Source organism: Cricetulus griseus, chromosome 2, assembly GCF_003668045.3.
Source record: "Cricetulus griseus strain 17A/GY chromosome 2, alternate assembly CriGri-PICRH-1.0, whole genome shotgun sequence".
NCBI classification, from domain to species: Eukaryota; Metazoa; Chordata; class Mammalia; order Rodentia; family Cricetidae; genus Cricetulus; species Cricetulus griseus.
This window is the reverse complement of record NC_048595.1, coordinates 84,897,645-84,922,483: the sequence shown is the minus strand read 5'-3', so window position 1 is coordinate 84,922,483 and position 24,839 is coordinate 84,897,645. Positions and strand designations below refer to the sequence as shown.

General features: G+C 40.6%; 1 protein-coding gene across 2 annotated transcripts; it reads left to right on the top strand.

The window, feature by feature from the left end:
* The first annotated feature begins 3,785 nt into the window (after positions 1-3,785).
* Znf483 (zinc finger protein 483) lies at positions 3,786-22,151 on the top strand. 2 transcript variants are annotated; one of them, XM_027403016.2, is made up of 6 exons: positions 3,786-3,882; positions 6,432-6,971; positions 8,555-8,643; positions 11,305-11,431; positions 11,803-11,898; positions 16,159-22,151. In XM_027403016.2, exons 2-6 carry the CDS (start codon positions 6,557-6,559, stop codon positions 17,598-17,600), a joined length of 2,169 nt encoding a protein of 722 aa, XP_027258817.1. In that variant the 5' UTR covers positions 3,786-3,882; positions 6,432-6,556; the 3' UTR covers positions 17,601-22,151. The 2 variants fall into 2 exon arrangements, with proteins under 2 accessions (XP_027258817.1, XP_027258816.1); XM_027403015.2 differs by having other exon boundaries at positions 11,803-11,913.
* Positions 22,152-24,839: the final 2,688 nt, after the last annotated feature.

Genomic DNA, 24,839 nt, shown 5'->3' with positions numbered 1-24,839 from the left:
TAACTTTGAAAAAGAAAGGCTGTACACTGGTGTTAGCATTTGAATTGTCTTCCACCTTTAGCAACCATTAGCAAAGCATACTCTTCCATATGATCTTTTCACAGCTAGATGCTTCCATTTCTCCTGAGTAAATACCTAGGAGTGAAGCCACTGGGTTGCATAGTAATGAATAATCCTTTGACTATTAAGATTTTATTCCCTTTCCCATTTGCCCTCTTCCCTTCCTTTTTTTTTTTTTTATCAGTTACCCTTTCCTCTTCCTCATCTAAACTGGGTCCTTCTTCATTCCATACAAATATACTCAAATGTTTGTCCTCCTGTCCTCCAATCAAATTCACCTACAAAATCCCATCCCACTACCCTTCTGCTCTGTAGTACTATGGGATTATTTTATGTATCTTGAGAAAAATCATTCATGGGACATGAATGGGTGATTTCTAGTTTCAAATGGTCCCTTAGTGCTGTGAGAAAAATATATGTATTTCTAGTTAGCAGTCATCTTCCCAGCAGCTATCTCAGACCAATCTCCTAACAAGCCCCATTTCCCACCTCCCTTCTGCTGTGTGATCACAGTGGGGAATCCCTCAGACACCCTCAGGCATGTACTCCCTTGCCTCTCTTCCATCTGTTCTGAGGAAGTCTGAGCATTGCTTCTGCCTGCCTAGAGCTGATCACTCCATCTGTACTCCCTTTGGAATCTTCACTATGTGTAAGATGCCTCTTGCTCTGCATCTCCGTCTCCTCTCTCCAGGGGCCACTTATCACTCTTTACATGTGGCTTGTTTGCCATCTCTTTCCTTTCTTTACAGAACTGTCACCCTTTAAGGAAAGTCAGGCAGGAAAGGTTTCCCCATTTCTCCTACAGAGGCAACCATGGCCTCCTGCTGGAACTAAAATCCTTGGAGTACCAGCCAACAAAGCCAGGGGAGTGAGGCCTTGGTGTGATTGAAGGCGACTCACACCTCCCAAGCTCAGGGGCCCACATACTAGATACCTATGTACCCTCAGGGTCCTAAGGAAATGCCTAAACGGTTGCCTAAGCTAGGCCATGTCAAGGCTTCATTCTGAAACATGCCTCTCATCTACTTTATTAGACAGTATTTGGGACAAACAATAGCAACAGCTGAAGTTTTGCTTTGTTTTGAGATAAAGTCCCACTGTTTTCCAAGCTGGCTTCCAACTTGTGATTCTTCACCCTTAACTTGAGTGCTGAATCACAGATATATCACTGTGCTCAACTAATATTAATAAGTTTTAAAACAACTGCTTTGAGGCTGGGGCTGTAGCTCAGTTGGTATTGTGCTTGCTTAGCATGCATAAAGCTCTGGTTTCAAGCTCCAGAATCCCATAAAACCAGTGTGGTGGCACATTCCTGTAATCTTAGCACTCAGGAAGTGGAGGCAGGAGGATCAGAAGTTCAAGATCATCGTTGGCTATCTAACAAATTATAAGTCAGTATGGAATACTAAAGCAAGCAGCAGAGGCTGGGGAGATGACTCAGTTGTTAAGAGTACTGGTTGTTCTTGCAGAGGATCGGGGTTCAGTTCCTGGTACCTACATATCAGCTCACAACCATCTGTAACTCTGGCCCCAGGAGATCAGACACCCTTTTCTGGCCTTCCTTCAAGGCACCAAGTATCTATGTGGTGCACAGACATACATATGGGCAAAATATTCATACATATAAAATAAAAACCAATCTTTTTTAAGAAAAAAAAAGCAAGCAGACAGACAAAACCCAGCTGACCTAGATTATTGACTTAGCCTATCTTGTCTTTTTCCTTCTAAAGATGGGGGAGGGTGTGCTTCCTCTCCTCAAAAGGCTTCTACTTATTTCTGATTGCCTGCCAATTTGCTTGCTATCTAAGTGACCTTGGGCATGCCTCTTCTCTGCACTGTGTCTTCTTTTCTGTAAAATAGGTGAGAGGGGTAGACAGGCCCTTGGCATTTCAGTCTCAGGTCTATTCTAGAACAATAGTCTTCCACCTTCCTAATGCTGTGATCCTTAATACTGTTCCTCATGCTGTGGTGACCCCCAACTATAAAATTATTTTCAATGCCGCTTTATAACTGTAATTCTGCTACTGTTATTAATCATAATGTAAATAAATATCTGTTTTCTGGTAGTCTTAGGCGACCCCTGTGAAAGGGTTATCCCACCCCCAGGTTGAGAACTGCTGTTCTAGAAGGGAATCAGAAAAGCTAGCCAGCTCTTTATAGACACATATGCACATGTATGAACTTCTTTTCCCACCCACATAGTGGATCAGATGCTGAGAGCTGTGTAAATAGGAAACTAATGTAAATAACAAGTCACAGAGGAATGCTGTGCAGCAATGAAAACTACTAACTTATAACCATATGCAACAATTTTGACAAATCTCATAGATTCAATATTGAATGAAAGAAGCCATCTATAAAGAGTAAATGTCATCTAATTCTAATTAGAATTTAAATCTCAGGCTATAGAGACAAGAACAATGACTTCACTTTGTTATACATTAAAAAAAAAAAACTTGGGCTATATGGATGAATCCTGTTTTTAAACTTACACACACACACACCTAAGCAAACCCAAACCACACTTCACAATCCTTTGCAACTGAAGTGCCATTGAACTGCACCCTCTGCTCATTTCTGGACTCTTTGGGCTAAGAAACATCACTCTAGTTTCAAAAAACTAGAAACTTCTCTCAAAGGAGCTACATGGACATTGCACTTGTAGGAAGAACTTGTTAAGTATACAGATAGGCATTGGTGTGGTCATCTTTACTAAATATGATCTGCCACACTTGTGTGTTATCTTGTTTGTGCCCATATATAGCTGATGTACATCTCCAAATCCTAGCACCACTATCATCTCTTGATACTATTATTCCACAGATCTTCTGTCTTCCATTATCAGTTAAACCACCCATAGAATTACTTGGAAGACCAGCTTCGGGCATGCCTGTGGGGGGTTATCTTAATTGCCTTAATAACTGCTTCAACTGAGATGAGAAGACTTGCCTGCTGTGGATGGCACCATTCCCTGGCAGGGGATCCTAGATTGTATAAATTTAAACACAGAAAGGGACCTGAGCAGCAGCATGTGTCCACCGTTCTCTGCTTCCTGGCTGTCGATGCAATATGAGCAGCTGCTTCAAGCTCCTGCTGCCTTGACTTCGTGGCCATAAGGACCATACCTTGAACTGTGAGCTGAAATAAGCTCCATTCCTCCTTAGTTGCTTTTGTAAGGGTATTTTATCACAGTCAGAGGGAAAAGTAACTAAGATAGCAGAGTTTTGAGCAGTCCTTCTAAGGAGGGACATAATCTGCCTAGGCATGGTGTAAGTGATGGGGGATAGGGGATAAAGGGAAAAATCAAAAAGCTATTGCAACAGTGCAGGCAAAGCAGATTTAGTGCTTTGCCTTGGATGATGGTGGCAGGTGTGGAAGTCAGAAGACATTTGTGTAACTTATTTACAGCGTTACTTCTGTTTTGCATTGAATGCATCGCTAATGCTTCCTCGGTGGGTTTTTCACTTTCAATTTTAGTGAAAGGTGGTGATGAGAGAAGCTGAGGAAGATTTAAAGTTACCGTGGATACACTACCGCATAGATCTGAAAACCTAAGCGGATGCTAGGCCTCTAAGCCTCTGGCGCAGCAATAATTTAACACTCGAGCCCCCAGCCGCTTCTCAGTGATCATGCGCAACAGGCCAGATAAGAGCCTATGGAAAGCACAGGAGTTTCTTGAAATCCAGGCCAACGGACCCCGGGAATCGTAGTTCATAGCTTCTGCGCAGGCGCAGTGGTTCCCGCGGGCTTGCGTGCGCATCTGCTGAGGGACAAGCTTCTGAAAGCTTATTGCGGTGCTGCTGGCTGCGGATGCTGGTGCAGGTATCGGTTTTCGCCATTGGTTTTGGAGCTGCGCGGGTTGCGGGCTCCGAGCTCACACCTTGGGCGGGTTGGGACCCACAGCATCCCACGGACCTGGCACTGAGCTGCAGCTACCGCTGCGGAGGCGTGCATTTCTGCAGCACCGCGCCATCCCATTCTTCCATTCTTCCCTGTGCTCAGGGAGAAAACTTCGCCACCGTTGGTATTTTGAACGGGATAATTCCTTGGTTTGTTTGTTCGCTCGCGCGTGTGCGTGTGCGTGTGCTTTGTGTGTGTGTGTGTGTGTGTGTGTGTGCTTTGTGTGTGTGTGCTTTGTGTGTGCTTTGTGTGTGTGCTTTGTGTGTGTGTGTGTGTGTGTGTGTGTGTGTGCTTTGTGTGTGTGTGCTTTGTGTGTGCTTTGTGTGTGTGCTTTGTGTGTGTGTGTGTGTGTGTGTGTGTGTGTGTGTGTGTGGTTCTTGTATTAGATGTTTAGCTGCGTCCCTGGCTGTATCTGAAATCATCCTTTCTCCTGGGCCTTAATAAGCCAGAGCATCTGCAGGCTTTGCAAGCTGACACCTGTGGGGCAAATTGCCGCTGCTTTTCTCTCTCAAGTTGAGAATCTTTACCTGCGTCACATTTTCACAAAGCCTCTATTGAAGCAGCTGCGCATGTCTCAGTCATTGCGGAGACCCAGGTGCCCAAAGGGATGCCAGGTAACATGGTGGGCACCTGATGGTTAGCAAAGAAGTAAATGATATCATGTATGCCGCGTGTTGGGTCCTGAGGTGGGTAGTTAACGCTATGCTAATTGCAATAAGATGCTCGTCCATCTTGCCTAATAGTGGCACTAAATCTTAGGTCATCTTTCTTTGATGACAGTGCTCTATATACGCCTGTCCCCACAGTGCCCATTCCCATATTTGTATATGCATAGTCATTTGTGGAATGAATGAATGAATGCAGCACAGGCCAGGCTGTGTGCAAAGGGCCATCAGCCCTTTGGAGGATCAGAGGGAAGCTTCACAAGAGGGGGGAGGGTGATGGTGCGGGTGGGGGTGGGTCAACTGAGAAGAATCAGGGTTTTTGCTTTTGATGTTTCTTGTGGAATTCCTCCCCCCTTTTTTAGTGGTGGGGGCCGTGTGTGTGTGTGTGTGTGTGTGTGTGTGTGTGTGTGTGTGTGTGTGTGTTAGTGTTACTGGGGATTGAAACCAGAGCCTCCAAATGCTAGGCAGGTGTCTTACCACTGAGCAGTATCTCCAGCCCTAATTTTATTTTGTGTTTATGGCTGTTTTGCCTGCATGTATGACTGCACTGTGTACTTGTCAGAAGAGTGTTGGATCCCCTGAAACTGGAGTTACAGATGGCTGTGGGAGGCAATGTAGGTGCCAGGAATGGAATCAAACCCAGTTCCCCTGCAAGAGCAGCAGGTGCTGTTCACCTTTGAGCCCCAAAAGTCATATTTTGACTAATAAGTAAAGGATTGGTAAGAGGAAGAAGGCAGCATTCCAAGGTAGGAGTGGGTGGCAATCTCTGTCGTAAAGGATAGGAAAGTGTTGGTGTGGGGGTGTTTCTTTGTGGCTGCAAGGCTGGTTGTGAGGTATCTAGGCAAATCTCTAGATTGTTCTGTGCCCTCTGGATTGAGCTTGGTCTTAGTGGACTCATGAGGGCTTCCAGGCAGGAAAATGACAGGATCAGCTTCTGAATATTAGGAGAAATTCTTTGGCTACAGTGTGAGAGTGAATTGAAAAGGAATACACTTAGGAGAGTGGCCCCAAGGGTAAGAGCACTGGCTGTTCTTCAGAAGACCATCAGCTCATAACCTTTTGTAACTCCAGCTCCAGGGATCTAATGCCACCCTCTGATCTCCATGGGCAACAGACACATGCATGGTACACTTACATACATATGGGCAGGCAAAACACTCATACACATAAAATAAAGAAATCTAAAAATAAATGTTAAGATGGAGAGGGTCTGAGCTCCGTCATTTATTATGTGGAAAGTAAGAGGGGTAGGAAATAGTCAAACATGAAATCAGGGTTTTGAGTTGAGCAACTGGTAGGAAATGTGTGTTTGCTGAAGGTGGATGGGACCTGTCAAATAGGTTTGTGACTGAATCACTTGGAACCAGGAGGATCTTCTATTAGTTTTGTTTGTGAGGAGTAGTAGTAAGTCTGAAGTAACTGTCTGTTTGCAGAGTTATCTTTATTGAACCTTTCGGTTTTTATTCTGTAAAGATTCTCCTTTTATGGGGCTGGAGAGATGGCTCAGAGGTTAAGAGAACTGGCTGCTCTTCCAGAGGTTCTGATTTCAATTCCCAGCAACATATAATGAGATTTGGTGGCCTCTCCTGGTGTACAGGCATACATTCAGGGAGAACACTGTTAACATAATAAGTAAATCTTTAAGATTCTCCTTTTAATAGACTGGTTGGTTGGGCAGAAGTTTCCTGTGCCTCTAAGTGTATAGGTATGGGTGTGGGGGGTTTACATGTGTGGGTGATAAAAGCCAATGTTTTCAGAATTAACTGTCTGTTTACTCATTTAACATCTTTTGCTTCTTCTTGACAGTTCCTTCAAGATTGTAAATTGGATTCCTGGAGGCCTTGGTAGTTTGCTGTGCATAGAGAGTACCTGTTAGCAGATCTCTCATACTCAGATAGTCTAAAGAGGATTGGATTCCTGCTGGTGACACAATGCAAGCTTTAGTGCCCTCGAACATGATGACAGCCACGTCCCCAGACCCTCCAGCTATGGCTTCAAGTGAACAAAGCAGGGTCCTTAGAGTGGATACTTCTAGGGTTCAAGAAAGGCTCTTAAGAGGATATGCCGATGACCTAGATTCTTTCAGGCAGAAGTTCAGGTGGTTTTGTTATTCACAAGAAGAAGGACCCAGAAAAACCCTGAATCAACTCTGGGAACTCTGCAAGCAGTGGCTGAGACCAGACATTCACACCAAAGAGCAGATCTTAGAGCTGTTAGTGTTTGAGCAGTTCCTGAGGGTTTTGCCTGGAGAGATGAGGATTTGGGTGAAGTCTCAGCATCCTGAGAGTAGTGTGGAGGCAGTGAGCCTGGTAGAAGATTTGAACCAAACACTTGAAGAAAGGGAAGGTGAGAGTTTCAGGTGGAGGGTAGGGGGATCTCCTAAGGTTTGAAGTAAACCTCTCAAAGGAAGCAATATTGCTAAGATTGAAAATTTAAAAATTAAAATTATATATTCAAAGATGAAGGCGCATTTAAGGTAGTGGTTCTCAACCTTTGGGAATCGAGACCCCTTTGGGAGTCAAATGACCCTTTCATAGGGGTTGCATATCATATATCCTGCATACTAGATATTTACATTATGATTCAAAACAGTAGCAAAATTACAATTATGACATAGCCACGAAAATAATTTTATGGCTGGGGTCACCACAACATGAGGAACTGTATTAAAGGATCACACAACATTAGGTTGACAACCACTGATTTAAGGAAGACATTTGATTTTACAGATTATATATAATCAATTCTGCATTGTCAGGTCTCTTCTTGGAGGCCCTGATTTTGAAAACTTAGCATGTTGCAGTGATAAACAAATTAGAGAGGAGTCCCACATTTTAGGCATACCAGCTACCTGTGTGACCACAAATTTGAGTTGGTGGCAGTAAACAGTATTTCCTCCTGGCTATCTTAGAGCTCATGGTAGAATCCATTCTGCCCATCACTGCTTCTCTAGAATTCTGGCCTCTGTGGAGACTCCTACCATGAAGAATCCATTACTAGCCGAAAGCTGTGAGAAAGAACAATTTTCTTAAACTGATCCTCTTACATCTTTTATATAATTTTCCCCCAAATATCAGTCGATAAAACTGTGTATAGTTCTTGTTATAAGATGGTAGAGTGTGATTTGGAAAAATTATTTCCCTTCATTTGAAAATGAATCTTCATTTAAGGATGTTCAGTATGTTTAGTCACTGAATTCAGGCTCCTCCTGGGGTCCTGACTCAGTCTCCCACCCCTGAGACCTCAATGAGCTCACCCAGAACCCCACACTGTTGTTTCCCCTGAAACACACAGTAGAGTTTTCTTGCTTCGAAACTAGTATCCTTAGGAATCAGCTGGCAATCCCAGAGACACAGTCGATTTTTTAGGCAGCTTAGTGTCTTTGTTCAGTAAACAAAGCTGTAAGTAACATCTGTAAGTTCAATAAACAGCTGCAATGAGCAAAGCTGGTTTACCTTGATATATCTCATAACCTAGAAATATTTTTAAACTATTGTACAAAGTAAGTATTTTACAGCTAAGGGTTTGTGGAAGGAAATAACTTGGTTTATGTGGATTCAAGAACTGGAAAGATCTTTGGATGAAACAGTGGGAAAGGGTCTATTTTCTAATACAAAAACTATCTCTGGTGGTGCTGTGTTTTAAAGAGAAGGAAAAATTGATTTCTGAACTCTCCTGCAGAGGGCCATGAAACACTGTAGTGTTCTGAAATAGATATTTGAATTTTCATTCCCTCCTTGGCCTGCAGCCCCTATAGCCCTTGTCATTTCCCATCTGTCTGTTCATTTGTATCCTTTCCAATATCCTTACAGTAACTAGGCAATAAACGCTTCCTGTGAGGCGTTCTAGCAAATTAGGGGGTTGTGGTGAGTTCTGATTCTGTACAAAGAATGGAGCTGAAAGACCAGATTGATTTTTCCCTTCCCCAGATCGTAGCACTCAAGACTCTGCTGTTTGCAAAGTGGAGGATTTGGGAGAAGAGGAGATGGTGGCTGTTCCTCCACATACGGAGCCACGTGTAAGTTTTCTTTAACTGGTTTTCATTCTTCAGTGGAAACAGCTCTTAGTGAAGAACATAAAGATACAAAATCAAGGCAACTTGTAGGTCTTTGTTTACTTGATGTTTATTTGGGTTCACAGATTATAGCATAATTTCTGATGCTAAACAAAAGCATTTAAGATCAATGAGATGGCTGAGTAAAGACTCCTGCAGCTGAGACTAATGACCTAAATTCAGTCCCCAGGACCTACATGGTAGAAGGAGAGAACCTACTCTGGTGTGTTGTCCTCTGACCTCAGGCATCCCGTAGCACACCTGTGAACCACAAATGTTTTTTTGGAGGGGAAGCATTTACTAAAACGCAAAAGTTACTCTTGATGAAATGAGTCAGGTAGAAATAGAATTGTAATTCCCTGAAATGGTAAAGAACATCTCCACCTGTGTGGAAAATCAGGAGATAAAAAAGGCAGGGTTCACAATGTAAGCAAAAAGATTAGTATTTCCTGAACACTGCAGTCAACCAAGTAAGACAGAAATGAAGTGTAAGCATTGCAGTGTGAGAGACAACAGCATATTGTTACAGATAATGTTACCATCTGTTTGGAAAGCCTTGGTATCAACTGAGTAAGACTAGAATGCATGCAGTAGCTGGGAAAAGAAACTGGATGCATATCAGTAAGTTTTCAGTACTAGTAATTACTAGTTAGGAACAAAATTACAGTAACAAGTGGTAGTTATACTACTGTAGGACAACACTGAGCTGCAGGAGTATGTCCACTTCCTGGAACTTGTGAATATTATTCACTTGAAGAAAAGTCATTCATTGCCAGTGTAGTTAAGCCATGGGTTTAAAATGAAGAATGGGTGCTACTGAAATTGGAAAGATGGCTGGGCAGTGATGGTGCACACCTTTAATCAGTGCAGCACTTGGGAGGCAGAGGAAGGCAAATCTCTGAGTTCAAGACTACCCTTGAACAGTGACTTCCAGGACAGCCAGGGAAACCCTGTCTTGAAATATAATAATAATAATAATAATAATTAATAATAATAATAATAATATAAAATTGGAAAGATGGGGAGTTGATTCTGGGTTCTGCAAGCAGGCCCTAACAGCTGTCATAAATGCCCTTACTGGAGAAGCAGAATTTGAATACAGATGATGATGATACAGAGAGGGAGGCAATTTGGAATGACTGGGCCACAAGCCAGGGAAGGTCAAGGAATGCTGGCAGCCACTGGAAGCTGGAAGAGGCAAATGGGCTCTCCCTCAGAGGCTCAAGAGAGTTCACCCCTGCTAGCTCTTGATCTCCTGTTTCTGGCTTCTGGAACTATGAGAGAATGTATTTCTGTTGTTTGAAGTCCCAGGGCCCTGGTTGGCTACATGCTGTGACATTGACAAACTGCTAATCCCAGTGCTAAGAGACACCATTGCCTATTTCCATCACAGAGGATGCCGTATATCTATCGTATAGAAAATAGGGAAGTTGCACCTGTAACCCCAGAACTCATAAAACTGAGTCAAGATGGCTGGTTTGAAGCCAATGTGGGTACCAAGCAAGTCTCAAAGGGGGAAAAAAAAGAAAAGAAAAAAAGTGATTTTATTGAGTTACTATACTTGTTTGTGAATGTGGCATACTTGTAAGTATGAGCATATTCCTGAACCAGAGACTCTTCGAGTGTATACTTTGAAATATTGCTGCAGCCAGGTGTGGCAGTGCACACCTGTAATCCAGGACTAGAGATGCCGAAGCAGGAGGAACTGTATGAGTTTGAGGCCAGCCTGGGCTGAAGACATAAACAGTCCCTGAGTACCAAGAAGCGTCACTACTTCACGTGACAGCAGCTATTATGTATTTAACTATTACCTGTAGTTAGCTTATAGTCTCCAGATGTGAGGATGGGGAATGTCAGTTCATACTCCTATTTATAATTTTCCTTTTACTCTTAGGAGTTAATATGTTAGGGTTAACTTGATCAGTGTTAACAATTTGGAGAAGTCTTGTAAATCAATATTTAGTGCTAGATTCTTAAGTGGGATAGGTCAGAACTGTGCAGTCCCCTTGCTGTGTTTTTTATAATAGTTATATGGACTCTGAGACTTGCTTTAAAGCTTTAAAAAAAAAAAAAAAAAAAAAAAAACTTTCCAAGCCTGGACTGGAGAGCTGGCTTAGCAGTTAAGAGCACTGGCTGTTTCTTGCAAAGGACCCCAGTTCAGTGCTGAGCACCTACATGGCAAGTTACACTCCACTCCAACACCCTCTCCTGGCCTTCAGAAGCACAAGTCATACATGCAGCTTACAAGACATACACACAGGCAGAACATTCATGGACATAAAAGTAATTCTTTTTAAAAAATTTACTAGGCCTGGTTGGGCATGGGCCTTTAATCCCAGTTACTCAGGAGGCTGAGGCAGGAGGAACTCAATCAAGTTCAGAACTTACTTAAGCAACTTAGTGAGAAACTATCTTGAAATAAAATGTAAAAGAGGTTGAGGATATAGCTCAGTATAGAGCACTTACCCAGCATGCACCAGGCCCTGAGTTTAATTCCCAGCAAAACACATATGCACACGGACAACTTGGATATATTCAGACTACTTATATCCTAACCACTTCTCTGAATCCTTCAGGTCTGCTGGGAACTAATACAATGCAAAGATGCTGTGTTTGATCTTGTAGGAACCTGTAACATTTGAGGATGTGTCTGTGAACTTTACCAGAGGAGAGTGGAAGATGCTGGAGCCATCTCAAAGGGAGCTATATAAGGAAGTGCTACTGGAAAACTTAAGGAACCTGGAATTTTTGGGTAAGACATCTTCTCTTCATGATCTAGCATCTAAGAGGGCAGATGCTTCAGCCCGTTATCTTATCTGAAAGGTAAATGACATGTGACTGTTTTAACCATATCTGCTTGGCACCCAGGACATGCCATAACTATTCCTAAAAGGGGGCTGTCTGTGAGATTTCCTCCTAAAAAAGTTTTTGCTTCATTGCATTGGAAACATGGGACATCATTTTGTTGTTCTCAGTATCATGCCTTCCCCTCCTTCCTCCTTGGATTCCTCCTCTGTATTTGATGATGTCTTTGTCTTCCTTAGAGAAACAGGCTAACTATGAAGGCTAGGTCATCTTTGTTCTATGTGTAAACTATAACTTTCTATTCTTTTCTCTGAATAGGCCTTCCGGTTTCCAAAGTTGATTTGATTTCTCAGCTGAAGTGGGTTAAATTGCCTAGGGCACTGGAAAAAGAAATCTCAAAAGGTCCCAGACCAGGTGAGTTGGTAAAAGGTAAGAAGGAAATGAAAACCATGGGAAAAAATCTTTGAAATTCTGGGTGGACCTAATGCTAGAATATAAAGCTGACTGATTAGAAGAGAGACTTCATCTTCCTGGAATGTTCATTTTAATGGGGACACTATTGGTTGGGGTCCTCCAAAAAAGTAGATACCAAGATGTGACTCCCCAAACTGGAGATTTGTTGGGAGAAATCAAGAGAAGAAAAATGGAGAAGGAGTGTGGATTAGTGGGAGAGCACAGGGCAGGTGCAGCCTCTGATTAAGGAAGAAGGAAGGAGATTGGGGACGAAGGATTTTAGGTTGAAGATGTTTGTAAAGCTTAGGCAAGGCCTAAGAGGAGGCCTGGGGCAACAATCGTGAGAGGGGTTCCACATCTCACAGAAGTGGTCCTGGAGTGTCTGTGTACGTCACTGTTGACAGTGAGAGGCTGTGTGACAGTGGCCCTGATGTGAACAGCGCGGCAGGGGTGGGCAGGCAGTCTCCCCACAGAAGATCTGAGAAGTATCTTATTATGGATACTTAAAAGACCAATTATCAAAATGAGTGTGTTAGTGACATAATGCAGGCCACAAGAATGGCACATAAAAGGAACCATGGAAGTCTGTGGGATCATAGACCAGACTCACAATGGCTTGGTATAGTATTCTCTTTTTACTTTAATAATGCAAAATGATACATATTCAGTGGAAAGGATGCTTGACTAGCAGCGTGTGATCTGCTGCTCTTTTGTAAGGCTGGGCAGCAGCATCACCCATCATGATCACGATCAAATAACCTCATGCTTGAAGCCCCAAAGTATGTTGGGTATGTTGTGTATATTTTTACTTAGGGTATTTTCAACTTATGATGATTTACCAAAGCATAATTCCATTATAAATCAAGGAGCATCTTTATAAAGGAACAATAACTTAATTACCATTTGAACTTAATCTCTAAAGGTAAGTGGGAATTCAGCCAGTAAACATGTATAACAATTCCATTATTTTTTAAGTAAAATGTTCATCTGTCTAAATGCATAGGTTAAATATTTATGTATTTTTAACATCTGGGAAACATTTATGTTAGTATTTATGTTAGTTTTTAGTATGTTAACCTTCAAGGGATTAGGGTTTTTTCTTTTTCTCTGTATCTTCCTAAAATTTAAAAGTAACTATATTTAACATATAGTTTAAATATAAAAATGCCATTACATATATTAGTACCTTTATTTTTTTAGAAAATTGAATTTTCTAAAGCATTTATTTTAGTTAGCCTCTCAGCTGTTTCCATTATAATTACATAACTTTAAAAAATTGTTTTATTATGTTTAAGTAACAATTTAGAGATTAATCCCCAAAATGTGTGTTTGCACTGTTTTGCAGTACTGTACATGTTAAAAAGCCATTTACATGACGGGAAAGACAGACTTAATAGAGATAATTATTTAACTTACACAAGTTAATAATGAGCTAGCTGTATTTTAATTTAAAACAAATGAACAAATAACTTGAGCAGATAACTGACAAAACTGAAAATGTTGGGGGCTGGAGAGATGGCTCAGAGGTTAAGAGCACTGACTGCTCTTCCAGAGGTCCTGAGTTCAATTCCCAGCAACCACATGGTGGCTCACAACCATCCATTATGAGATCTTGTGCCCTCTTCTGGTGTGCAGATATACATGGAAGCACAATGTTCTATACATAATAAATAAATAAAATCTTTTTAAAAAAAACCCTGAAAATGTTAACGGCTTGTGAACATGAAAAAGTTCAGACTTTTTCAGTAAATTATATAGGATGGATTATCATGCAACTGATTAAAAATACTATTTTCAGCTGGGCGGTGGTGGCATATGCCTTTAATCTGAGCACTCGAGAAGCAGAGGCAGGTTAATCCCTGTGAGTTCAAGGCCATCCTGGTCTATAAATTGAATTCTAGGACAGTCAGAGCTGTTACACAAAGAAACCCTGTCTTAAAAAAAATCATTTTCAAAATTTACCAATGATCTTGGAAATATAGAAGAAAAATAACATACATGTTAATTTTTTTCTATTCTAAACTGTATGGAAAACTTACATAACTTGTGAATAATAGGAATTTGAGTTTTATAATGGTCTATTAAGACAATTAGGACTGGGCGGTAGTGGTGCACACCTGTAATATTCAAGCACTCAGGAAACAGAGGCAGGTGGATCTCTGAGTTTGAGGCCAGCCTGATCTACAGAGTTTGTTCCAGGACAGCCAAGGCTACACAGAGAAACCCTGTCTCAAAAACAACAAAACAAAAGAACCAATTAGGAAGATAAGTATGTGGTCTTTTTTCCCCCTCTTTGGTTTTTGAGACAGGGTTTCTCTGTGTAGCTATGACTGTCCTTGAACTGGCTCTGTACACCAAGCTGGCCTTGACTCAGAGATCACCTGCCTCTGCCTCCGCAGTGGTAAGATTAAAGGTGGGCGTCACCACTGCCCAACTGATTATGTGATTTTTTTTAATGATTAAAAACCAGGATGGGGCTGGGGAGATGTCTTAATGGGTGAAATGCTTGTTATGCAAACATGGAAACCCAGGCTAGAATCTCCAGGACCCATGTAAAGGCTAAGCATGGACTTTGTGCCTATAATCACAGCCTTGCAATAGATACTGGTAGATTTTAGGCTGCTGTTGTCCAGCCAGACTAGCTGAATCAGCCAGCTACTGGTTCAATAAAAAAACCTGTATTTTTTTTAAGTACAGTGAATGGGCGGTGTTGGTACAAGCCTTTAACCCCAGCACTTGGGGAGGCAGAGACAGGTGGATCTCTGGGTTCAAGGACAGCCAGGCCTACAGAGTTCAAGACAGTCAGGACTACAAAGAGAAACCCTGTCTCAGGGTGGGGGAGAGAGGAGAATAATAGAATATACTCAAGATCCTCTCACATTCATACACACTCCAAGAGGAACACTAAATAACGGGGAAAGCCAGAGTGAATAATATGCTTAATAAATTAATTAAAAGTTCTAAGAAAAACACAATATATAGTTTGGGAGAAAGCTCCATGTTAATTACCAGACTTTGAACCCATGAGCCCATCAGATTTATTAATGCACTGGGGCACTGCATTTTAGGTATTAGGTTTTAAGATTCAAAGAATGGGATTAAAAGGGCAGTGATCTGGGAAGAAAAATAAATAGATGTCTGATTAAAATGTCTTCAGGAGGGCTGGAGAGATGGCTCAGTGGTTAAGAGCACTGGCTGCTCTTCCAGAGGACCTGGGTAAAATTTCCAGTACCCATATGGCAGCTTACTACTGTCTGTAATTGCAACTCCAGGAGTTCTGACAACTTCACACAAGCACACTTACAGACAAAAGCACCAATGCACTTAAAATGAAAAATAAAATAAACAATTAAAAAATAAAAATATTGTCTTCAGGATTGATAGGGCCAGTTCATGGTAATATTTAAAAACGTGTCATGGGTGATACTGCATGTTGGTGAAGTGATTGGGATTTTCTATAAAATTAATGCTTTTTGTCTGTTTTGAGGAGTGGCTGTATAATATAGGGATCAAACAGATGGACTGTGATGTCAAATTAAAATAAGGCTTTAGGGTCTAGAGAGATGGAAGGTTCAGCAGTTAAGAGGACTAACTGTCCTTCCAGAGAAACTGGGTTCCCAGCACCCACACGAAAGCTCACAGCCATATGTAACTCTAGTTTTCTGGACTCTACAAGCACAGCACCTATGTAATGCACAGATACATGCAGGCAGAACACTTGTGCAAAATAAAAATAAGAAGTATTTAAAATCTGGCTTTTACCAATTACAATATATGTGACTTTGGGTAAGCTTCTGACACTCTGTGTGCCCCATTGTGATGTCCATAAAAAAAAGATGAATTTCATCAGGTTGTTGTAAGGATTAGTAAACCTATGCAAATAAAGTGTTTATTGTGGAACTGGACATTGGCTTAGTATATAAAGATGAAGTTTGGTTATAGAGAGAGTAAATAGGTTTGACACTGGTACAGAAATTGGAAAGAGTGAAAACCTAAAATTTTCTCCACATAAAGCACAAGCTTTTCATTTTCCACAATATTTTCCTAGCCTCTATGTTCATCTTACTTTCCAATATTGCTTATCTTTTGGCTATTTAATAAAGCTGTAATTGATAGCTAAGCCATATCTCTTAAAACTTATTAGTGTTCCTATGTCAGTCCCAAATATAGCAGCTTCCTTTATTGCAAAATGGGAAATACTTGCTTTGTTATCTGTTTTAGAGGATGAGTCTAGAAGTGAATTGGATGCTTTTATGGAAGACTTCACTTTAGAGAAAACAGTAGAATACTGCTTCAGTGATGATGGTTATGGCTTGAAGGCAGAATTCCAGAAACGACATGGCAAATCCAAGAAAGATCATAGCAAGCAGAGTAGCCATGAGAGAAAAGATTCTGACTCAAAGGAGACTCCCTCTGGAAAGAATTTCAAACAAACTTCAGACACAGTCAAACATCGGAAAACCTACTTAACAAAGATGTCTCACAGGTCTAAGGAAGGCAAGAAACCCTTCAGTTTTCATTCATATCTTGTGAGCCGCAAAGAACACAGTACAGAAAAGTCAAGGAAAGGCAGTGGAAATGAGAAAGACTCACGTCACTCTTCATCTCTTACTGCACATAAGAGAAATCCAAGAATTGGTTCATTCAGTAAGACTCAGAAGTGTTCTAAGTGTGGGGTAGCCTTTACTCAAAGCTCATGGTATTGTAGTAAAAGCTCTCAATGTGAAAAGTGCCGGAAGAATTTATTTCAAGGTGAAACCTCAAATAAAGACAAAGAACCTGAAGTTAAAGAACCCAGTAAGTGTAGGAAATGTGGAAAATCGCTTGGGTACAGTTCACAACGCTCTCTGTGTACTGAATGTAGAAAAGCTCACACAGCTAGTTCATCACATAAACCACATAAAAAAACGGACAAAAAAGAAAAGCCTTACAAGTGTGATGAATGTGGAAAAAGTTTTGCTGTTGGGCAAGCTTTCGATAAGCATCAAAGAACTCATACTGGAGAAAAGCCCTATGAATGTAAACACTGTGGGAGATCCTTCAGTGACAGCTCATCATTTTATCAACACCAGAGAATTCATACTGGAGAGAAACCATACAAGTGTAACGAGTGTGGGAAATCCTTCACTCATAGCTCCTCTCTCTCAAAACATCAGAGGATACACACTGGAGAGAAGCCCTATAAGTGTAACGAGTGTGGGAAATCCTTCAGACAGAATTCTTGCCTTACCCGACATCAGAGAACCCACACTGGAGAAAAACCATATGTTTGTAAGGATTGTGGATCATCTTTTAGCCTTTTTAGTACTATCATCTATCATCAAAGACTTCATGCAGGAGAAAAACCCTACAAATGTACCGACTGTGATAAAGCCTTCCCTACTCATTCCCGCCTAGCCCGTCATTTGAGATGTCACACTGGTGCAAAACCATACAAATGTGAAGAATGTGGGAAAACTTTCAGACAGAGTTCATCTCTTAATTTACATATCCGAAGTCATACTGGAGAGAAACCCTACAAATGTGATTATTGTGGAGCAACCTTTTCTCGGAGCACAATTCTTGTTGAACATGTGAAAATTCATACTATGTATCAGTGTAAAAAATGTGGCAAGAAATTTAAAAGTTGGTCAGCCAGTCATAAACATCACTGCACTGAGTAATTCTGGGAAAGTAGTAAATGGAGGGGAGATTAATTCCAAGTGTGCCCTTATTTTAAAATTTGACTTGTAAACTACCCACAGCATTGATTAGAAGCTTCAACTTCAATGGGTTAACAAAAGGAAACAAGCCTTTTCCCCTTTGGTCTCTCTTCTTGTGGGTGGTCAGTTTTGATTACAGTTGGTAAAGTTTTATTGACATGAAGAAAGCATGTAAAGTGAAATGATTCTGAAAAGACAAACTTACGTTTGAAAGACTTTCTTCAAGACTCTTTGGCTTCCCTTCCATGACCGTGAAATATAATGGAAAAGAACACAACTGAACTCTAATAACCTAGACTCTATCCCAGATGGTCAGCCAACCACTGTGTCATTCTAAACAAGTCATTTGGACCATCTGAATTTTAGTTTCTTACTAGTAAAGTGAAGAGATGGCATTAGATTTCTAGGTTTTCTTTTTAGTTGATATTCTGATACTGCAGAAAATAGTTTGAACATGTTTGATTTGTTGGAATTTTTATGTCTGGTAGATGCTTATTCTTTTAGGATAGTGGGCTTCTAGATTAGTGAGAATATGGAATACTTGATGTACCTAGAATGTGATAAACAGAACAAGTCAGGGAAGTTTATCGAAGTTTGCTTTTCAGGGAATGTTCAGATTTGCACAAATCACCTCAGTCTCCTTATCGTTTGAGTTTTGCCTCAGTAGATTGAGAATCCAGAGAGCTTGTACCCAAGCCAGCTCAGACATGAAAGTAACAGTCAGAGGAGAAAAACTAAAACCAGCTGTTTGGGGTGGATTATTCCCCCTCCAGCGAACACAGCCTCCTGTGCCAAAGAATTTTGTATGGCACAAGATGCTACATTGAATCAGATTGGGTCATTATACATGTTTTAGTTGGTTTATAGGGTGGGGTATGTATGTACACACACAGCTTTCACTCTTTAGAAATAAGGAATTTTGTGTTTTAAAGAAAGAGTTTGTCATAAAAAGTGTGCAGGAGCTAACCCCATTAGCCTATTATGTCCATGGAGTGCCCAGCTGGTCCTGGGTGTGGTTGCCACTTGAAATGCCAGCTTTCTCTTCTACCTGGCCTTCTTACTGCAGCCTGTGATATTTTGTTACTCTGCCATTTAGATAATACATGCACTAAAATCTCACAAGACCCCCATTGAGAACAAGTAAAATTCAGGAAAATAACTCAGAAGTTGTACTTTATGTTTTCTTTTGTGAAATGAGACTTCATGGAATGAACTATACGGATACTGACAGGTTGATGAGATTGTAATTTCTAGCTGAGAAAGGAATTCAAGACACTGAATGGGTTAGTTTGGGTCTCGAATCATTAGATTACAAAGAAATAAGTTCCTGAAGTTGAAATTTGAGGCCATTCCTAGAGAGAGAACTAAAGCAGAACTCTGGTTTTACAAGGAGGAAGGTTCTCCAATGCTGGTCCACTCATGTGGGCTTAACAATTTTCAGAAATTATGTATTTTATTGAAATAATTAATGAGATATATAAAACAACTCTTGAGAAAGACGTCTGTCCCAGCGTGTTCCCCAAGAGGCTGTTTTTATCCCAGTCTCAGTTGGGGATTAGAAACAAAACATTTTATAAGCTTCATTAAAATATAGAACACATATGCTTAAAAACTAAGATGTACAATTCAGTGAGTTTTTGTCACGTCTACTGAAATGTGCATTCATTACCATAATCCATTTTTCAGAACATCACCCAAATAAGAGTACCTACTGGATACACCTATTTATACTTAATTCCCACTCTCATCTCTAACCCCAGGTAACCACTAACCTACTTCATATTTACAAAATGGCCTTTTCTAGTCATTTTATATTGGTCTTTGTTTCTCCAGTAGCATCATGTTTTTAAGCTTATGCATGTTATAGCTTATGTGATTTCTTTCTATTAAAATGTCATTTGTTGGTATTGTTTGTTGTTAAACGATAGTCTATCATATGGATACTTCATGCATTTACCTGTGAGAGGACATTCTCTTCTTTCTACCTGGGTGGTTGGCTGCTAGGAACAACACTGTGAATATAATGTGTAAGTCTGTGTAGACATTGTTTCCTTGGTAGACATCTATAGATAGAGTTTCTGGGTCATGTAAATTTTTGTTTAACTTTTTAGGAAACTGCCAAATTGCTTTCTAATGTGACTACATCATTTTAAATTCTAGCCACCAGTATGTGGGTGTCCCATTTTCTTTACATCCGTGCCAATCTTTAAAAATATCGTAGTCATCCTTGTGAAGTGGCATTTCTATATGTGTTTAATTTGCATTTCCCTGACCTCATGTCATCATGTGCCCATTACTCAGCCTTTCACATATCTCCTTAGAGTTATTTTTTAAATTCCTTATTATTTAAAAGTCAGGGTGGTTGAGTTATAACAAGTTCTTTATCTACATACAGTCCCTTATCCAATATGAACTTTCTGTCACTGTGTACTAGAAGGAAACTACAAATCCTACTGCAAAATATTTATCAATAACTAATAATTGTCTGAAAGGCATCCAGTTTGCCCTAGCACCCACATACTTAAATCTATTTTTAGATTGGCAGGTCATCTAAAGGCTTTAAATTTATGATCTATGACTTTTCATAGAATTTCTTTTTAAAGCCTTATTTAGCATTTTATTTGTTTATAGTGATAATAATTTCTAATCAGTTCTATGACACATTTTAAAACAAAGTCCTTGTTTTTTTAGAATGTTTTATAATTAGTTTCTATATAGAAATTTATTTCATGTCACGGGATAAGACAAAGTCCCTGTCAGTGAATTTACTTTTTACTTTAGAATTATTTTTGATGTAAAAATATATATATATACAAGTATATCATAAAATGAACCATTTTGATCGTTTTGGTTGAATAATTCTGTGGTGCACATTTGCAGTCGTCATTCATGCCCAGCACTGTTCCATCCTTCCACACTCAACCCATTGAAAATTAATTCTCCATTTTCTTCTCTCCCAAGCTCCTGGTTGTCACAATTCTTCTTCCTTTCCACGTCTGACTTGTTTGTCCCTCTCATTAATAATGATACAGTGTGTGTCTTTCTGTGTCTGGCTTATCTCACTTGGCGTGTGATATTTGCAGGCATTCAGGGAAGTCTTCAGTTGGATTTTCTAGCACAGGAAATCTTAAACTCTTGTGTCATCCAGGTAACATTGATTTAAAAAAAAAAAAAAGAACACAGATCATTACATGTATTCTGTCTCATTGGCTCCATAACCTAGTCACCTACCTGCACATGTACACCGAAGAACTGGAGAATATACACCTGACTCCTAGAGGGGTCTGCTTTCAAAAACTGAGTAAGAACACTCACAGCATGAATCTACACTGTAATGAAACAATGAGGGAAAAGCTATCTCTTGCTTTAAAATGACGACCTACTTGGTCTTTCAACTCAGCTACAATTTTATCTCCTTGATAGAAACTAGTCTTTCTGTTTAGCTGCCATTCCCTCACAGATGAAACAATGTTTAATAAATCAGAAGTTTGAGATTTCAGGCAATGAATTGGCTTCTCTTTGTAATCTGGGTGTTCTTTGAAACAATATAATCAAGGTTTTCCTTGTGCAGTGTCTTAATATGGATCATCTAAAACTAAAAAATACTTGAAATTTTTCAAATTTTCAGCCAATTGATTTTTGAAAATAGAAATGTATATATTCTGTGAGAAATATTGCTCGTGTTTACCCTGAGCAGAATTGCTAAATGGTGTAGTGTTTTCTGTTTTTGTGGGTATTTTTCAAACTGTCATTTTTTTCCAGTTTTTGAGTGAATTATAATAGTTGGATTTACTTTTATGTACACATGGTTCAGTTTGTACGTGTGTGCATGTGCTAGAGTCAAGCTGCTGTGTAGCTGGCACGCTTGTAATCCAAAACCTGTGAAAAAGTTGTTAAAGGTATTTGGTTAGAAATTTAGATTTCCTTTAGCTGGGTTTTGTGGCTTTTTAAAACTAAGTTGTTGAAAAGAGATATAGATCTGAAATATCGTCTTCAGTATTGCCTACTGTGTTATCTTCAATACTTGAACTTGGTAGCTTTTGTGTCCGCTGCTGCTGTGAATTATAACTGGCATTTGTCAGTGGCTGTGCACTGGACCCTCTCTTAGTCCCTTCTTTCCCTAATGTGCCACTTGCAGTAAGAGCTTCTATGTCTGCACTGAATTCTGCCTTAGAAATATGCCTTTGACTAAACTTTAAATATTTTTCCATGTATTTTTACCTGTAGGATAATCACAATTCCAATAAGAAGCACTTGGATTTATGGTTATAAATTATACATGTAATGCTCTAACCTGTGCTATCTGCATAATATGTTGACGTAATCCATTATGATATTCCATCTGTGCAGAGACAACTATCATCTGTTGGTTTATCAATGCTGACTAGATTGGTGACATATTTGTGTGTCACTGAAAAATGCACGCTCCTCTACAATGCTAACAGTGTCCTGTGCAGTGCAGTAAAGTGAATCATAGTTCTAAAACAATAAAGTTGTATTTAATACAGAATACATCCTGCCTTGGGTTTTGTTTGTTTGGTTGTTTGATTGGTTTTAAATTTTTCTCTTTCTTTTTTTTATCTTGTTACTTTTTTTATTTTTTTTTTGAGATGGGGTTTCTCTGTGCAGCTTTGTAGACCAGTCTAGCCTGGAACTCACAGAGATCAGCCTGCCTCAGCTTCCCAAGTGCTGGGATGAAAGGCATGCACTACCACCTCCACCTTCTGGCTCTGGTTTTGTATTTTTCAAGACAGGGTTTCTCTGTGTAACTGCCCTGGCTGTTCTGGAACTAGCTCTGTAGACCAGGCTGGTCTTAAACTCACAAAGATCTGCCTGCCTCTGCCTTCTGAGTGCTGGAATCAGAGCCATGCTCTACCACCACCCAGCCCTGCTTTGGTTTTTAACTTTTTTAGATTTTTAAAATGTATTTGTGTGTATGGACATACCTGTGATGCCATGTGTATAGAAGCAAGAAAACAGTTATGAGAGTTGATTCTCTCCCTCCACCATGTGCCTTGGGTTGTCGGCCATGGAAGCAGGTCCCCTTACCTGCTAATCCATCTCATTAGCCCTAGATTTTAATTTTTTGAAATAACTGTCATGTGTATCTCCAGTTATCAGTAGCCTCCACTAGTTACCAAATTAGACAGTAGAGTTGGAGAAAAAAATATTTTTATTGTTATTTATTTCTTTTTGTCTTTACATCCCAATCAAAATTTCCCCTCTTCCCAGTTCCTTCCTCCCCTCTACTCTCTCCCAACCCTGTCCACTCCTCCATTGTTTCTCTTCAGATACAGGCAGGTCTCTCATGGATATAAGCCAGTCATGGTATATCAAGTTGTAGTGAAACTGGGCACCTCCTCTTCTATTAAGGCAATCTAGTAGGAGGAAAGGGTCTCAAAAGCAGGCAACAGAGTCAGAGACAGCCCCTGTTCTCACTGATAGGAGTCTCACAGGAAGACCTGATGGGGGATGTCCTTCTGTATGTTGTGAACATATGTTTCTCTTATTGTTTGATGAATAAAATTGTTTCAACCAATGGACAGGCAGGATGTGGCCTGGTAGGAAGTATAGGTGGGGCTGCCAGACTAGGAGAATTCTGGGAAGAGGAACACAGAGAGTGAGTCGCCAGCAAGATACCATGTAGCTGTCAAGGAAGCAAGAGGTCTGGGCATCACTGGGTAAGCCAAGAGCTCATGGAGATACACAGATTAATAGATATGGCTTAATAATCAACAAAGAGCTATCCAATAAGCCTGAGTCATCTACCAGTTTATGATTAACATAAGCCTCAGTGTGTTTATTTGGTACTGAAGGGCAGTGAGACTAGGCAGACAGAAACTCTGTCTTCAAAGACCAAGTTATGCAACTGTAACATATTCAGAGTCGGTCCCATGCAGGTTCCCTGGTTGCTGGTAAAGTCTGTGAGCCTCTGGGAGCCCTGGTGGGTTGTCTTATGGTACCCTTGAGATGACTGGGTCCTACAATCCTTCCTTCCCCTCTTCCATAGAATTCCCTGAGTTCTGGCTGTGGGCCTCTGCATCTGTTTTCATCAGTTGCTGGATGAAGCCTCTCTGATGATAGTTGGACTAGGCATCGATCTATGAGTATAGCAGAATATCATTAGGAATCATTTCACTGATCTTTTTAATGGCCATTCATGTATACAAGCCAGAGAAGGCAACAAGCCACTGTAGCTTGGTTCAGTCAAGAATGATTTCCCAGGCTGACCTTCAGTATGTTACTGCTTTGCAACATTTTGCAGCGGTTCCCACCAAGTTCCGAGAGGGGAGGAAAGGGAGAGATACAATGCCTAATGCTTTTTACCTCTGACCTAGTTCTGCAACCTGCTCACCTTAGTCCTGGAAACCTGACTGGGGAGGGGAGCGACTGAAGAATGAGATGAACACAGAAAAGCTGGAGTCAGGTGGTCATGCTCCCTCTGCTGGAGCACCACCAACTACCACAACACCTCAGCATGTTTATAATGTACAGCTTAGTGGGAAGAGCTTAGCTAGCCTCAATAGCAAGTCTCTAGGTCACCAGTCTCTGGTTGCCCTCATGCGGCAGGAGGAAGCAGCAATTGCTAGTGTTTGCACACACTGGTCAATAATTCATAAACATTGTACTTACACAGATTGTCACCATTTGCACTTGGACCAGAGAAAGGCTTTGCCATACCTCTAAACCTCACCAGGGAAAGCTTTGCCACTCTACTGGGTCTGAAGCACTTCGGTCCTTGACAAGGCCATGCCCATTAGGACAATAAACATTCAAGACTTCATCTGCACTTTCTACATTCAATCTAGTCTTCCTCAGCTCTCCACTAGAAACAGCTTAGAGCCAATGGCCATATCTAGGTGACAAGGTACTCCAGGACACTACCAGTGTCCCAGGATGCTTTTAAAGTCAAAAGTCTATTTTGGTTTTAAATTTTCACAGTTGTTAAATATAACTTTCATATATTTTAATTAAAATAGAATTGCATTACTTTCCCCTTCCTTTCTTCCAACCTCACAGTTGTTTTCCTCTATCTCTCCCTACCTTATTCCTTGAGACAGGGTTATCACTGAATCTAGAGCTTGCTGATACTGCTAGTCTGGTTAGCTGGCTTGCTGGGGATTTCATGTCTCTACCCCTGCATGCTGGGATTACACATGGGCCAACATGCCTACCTGGATTTTCAGTAGGGTCTGGGGA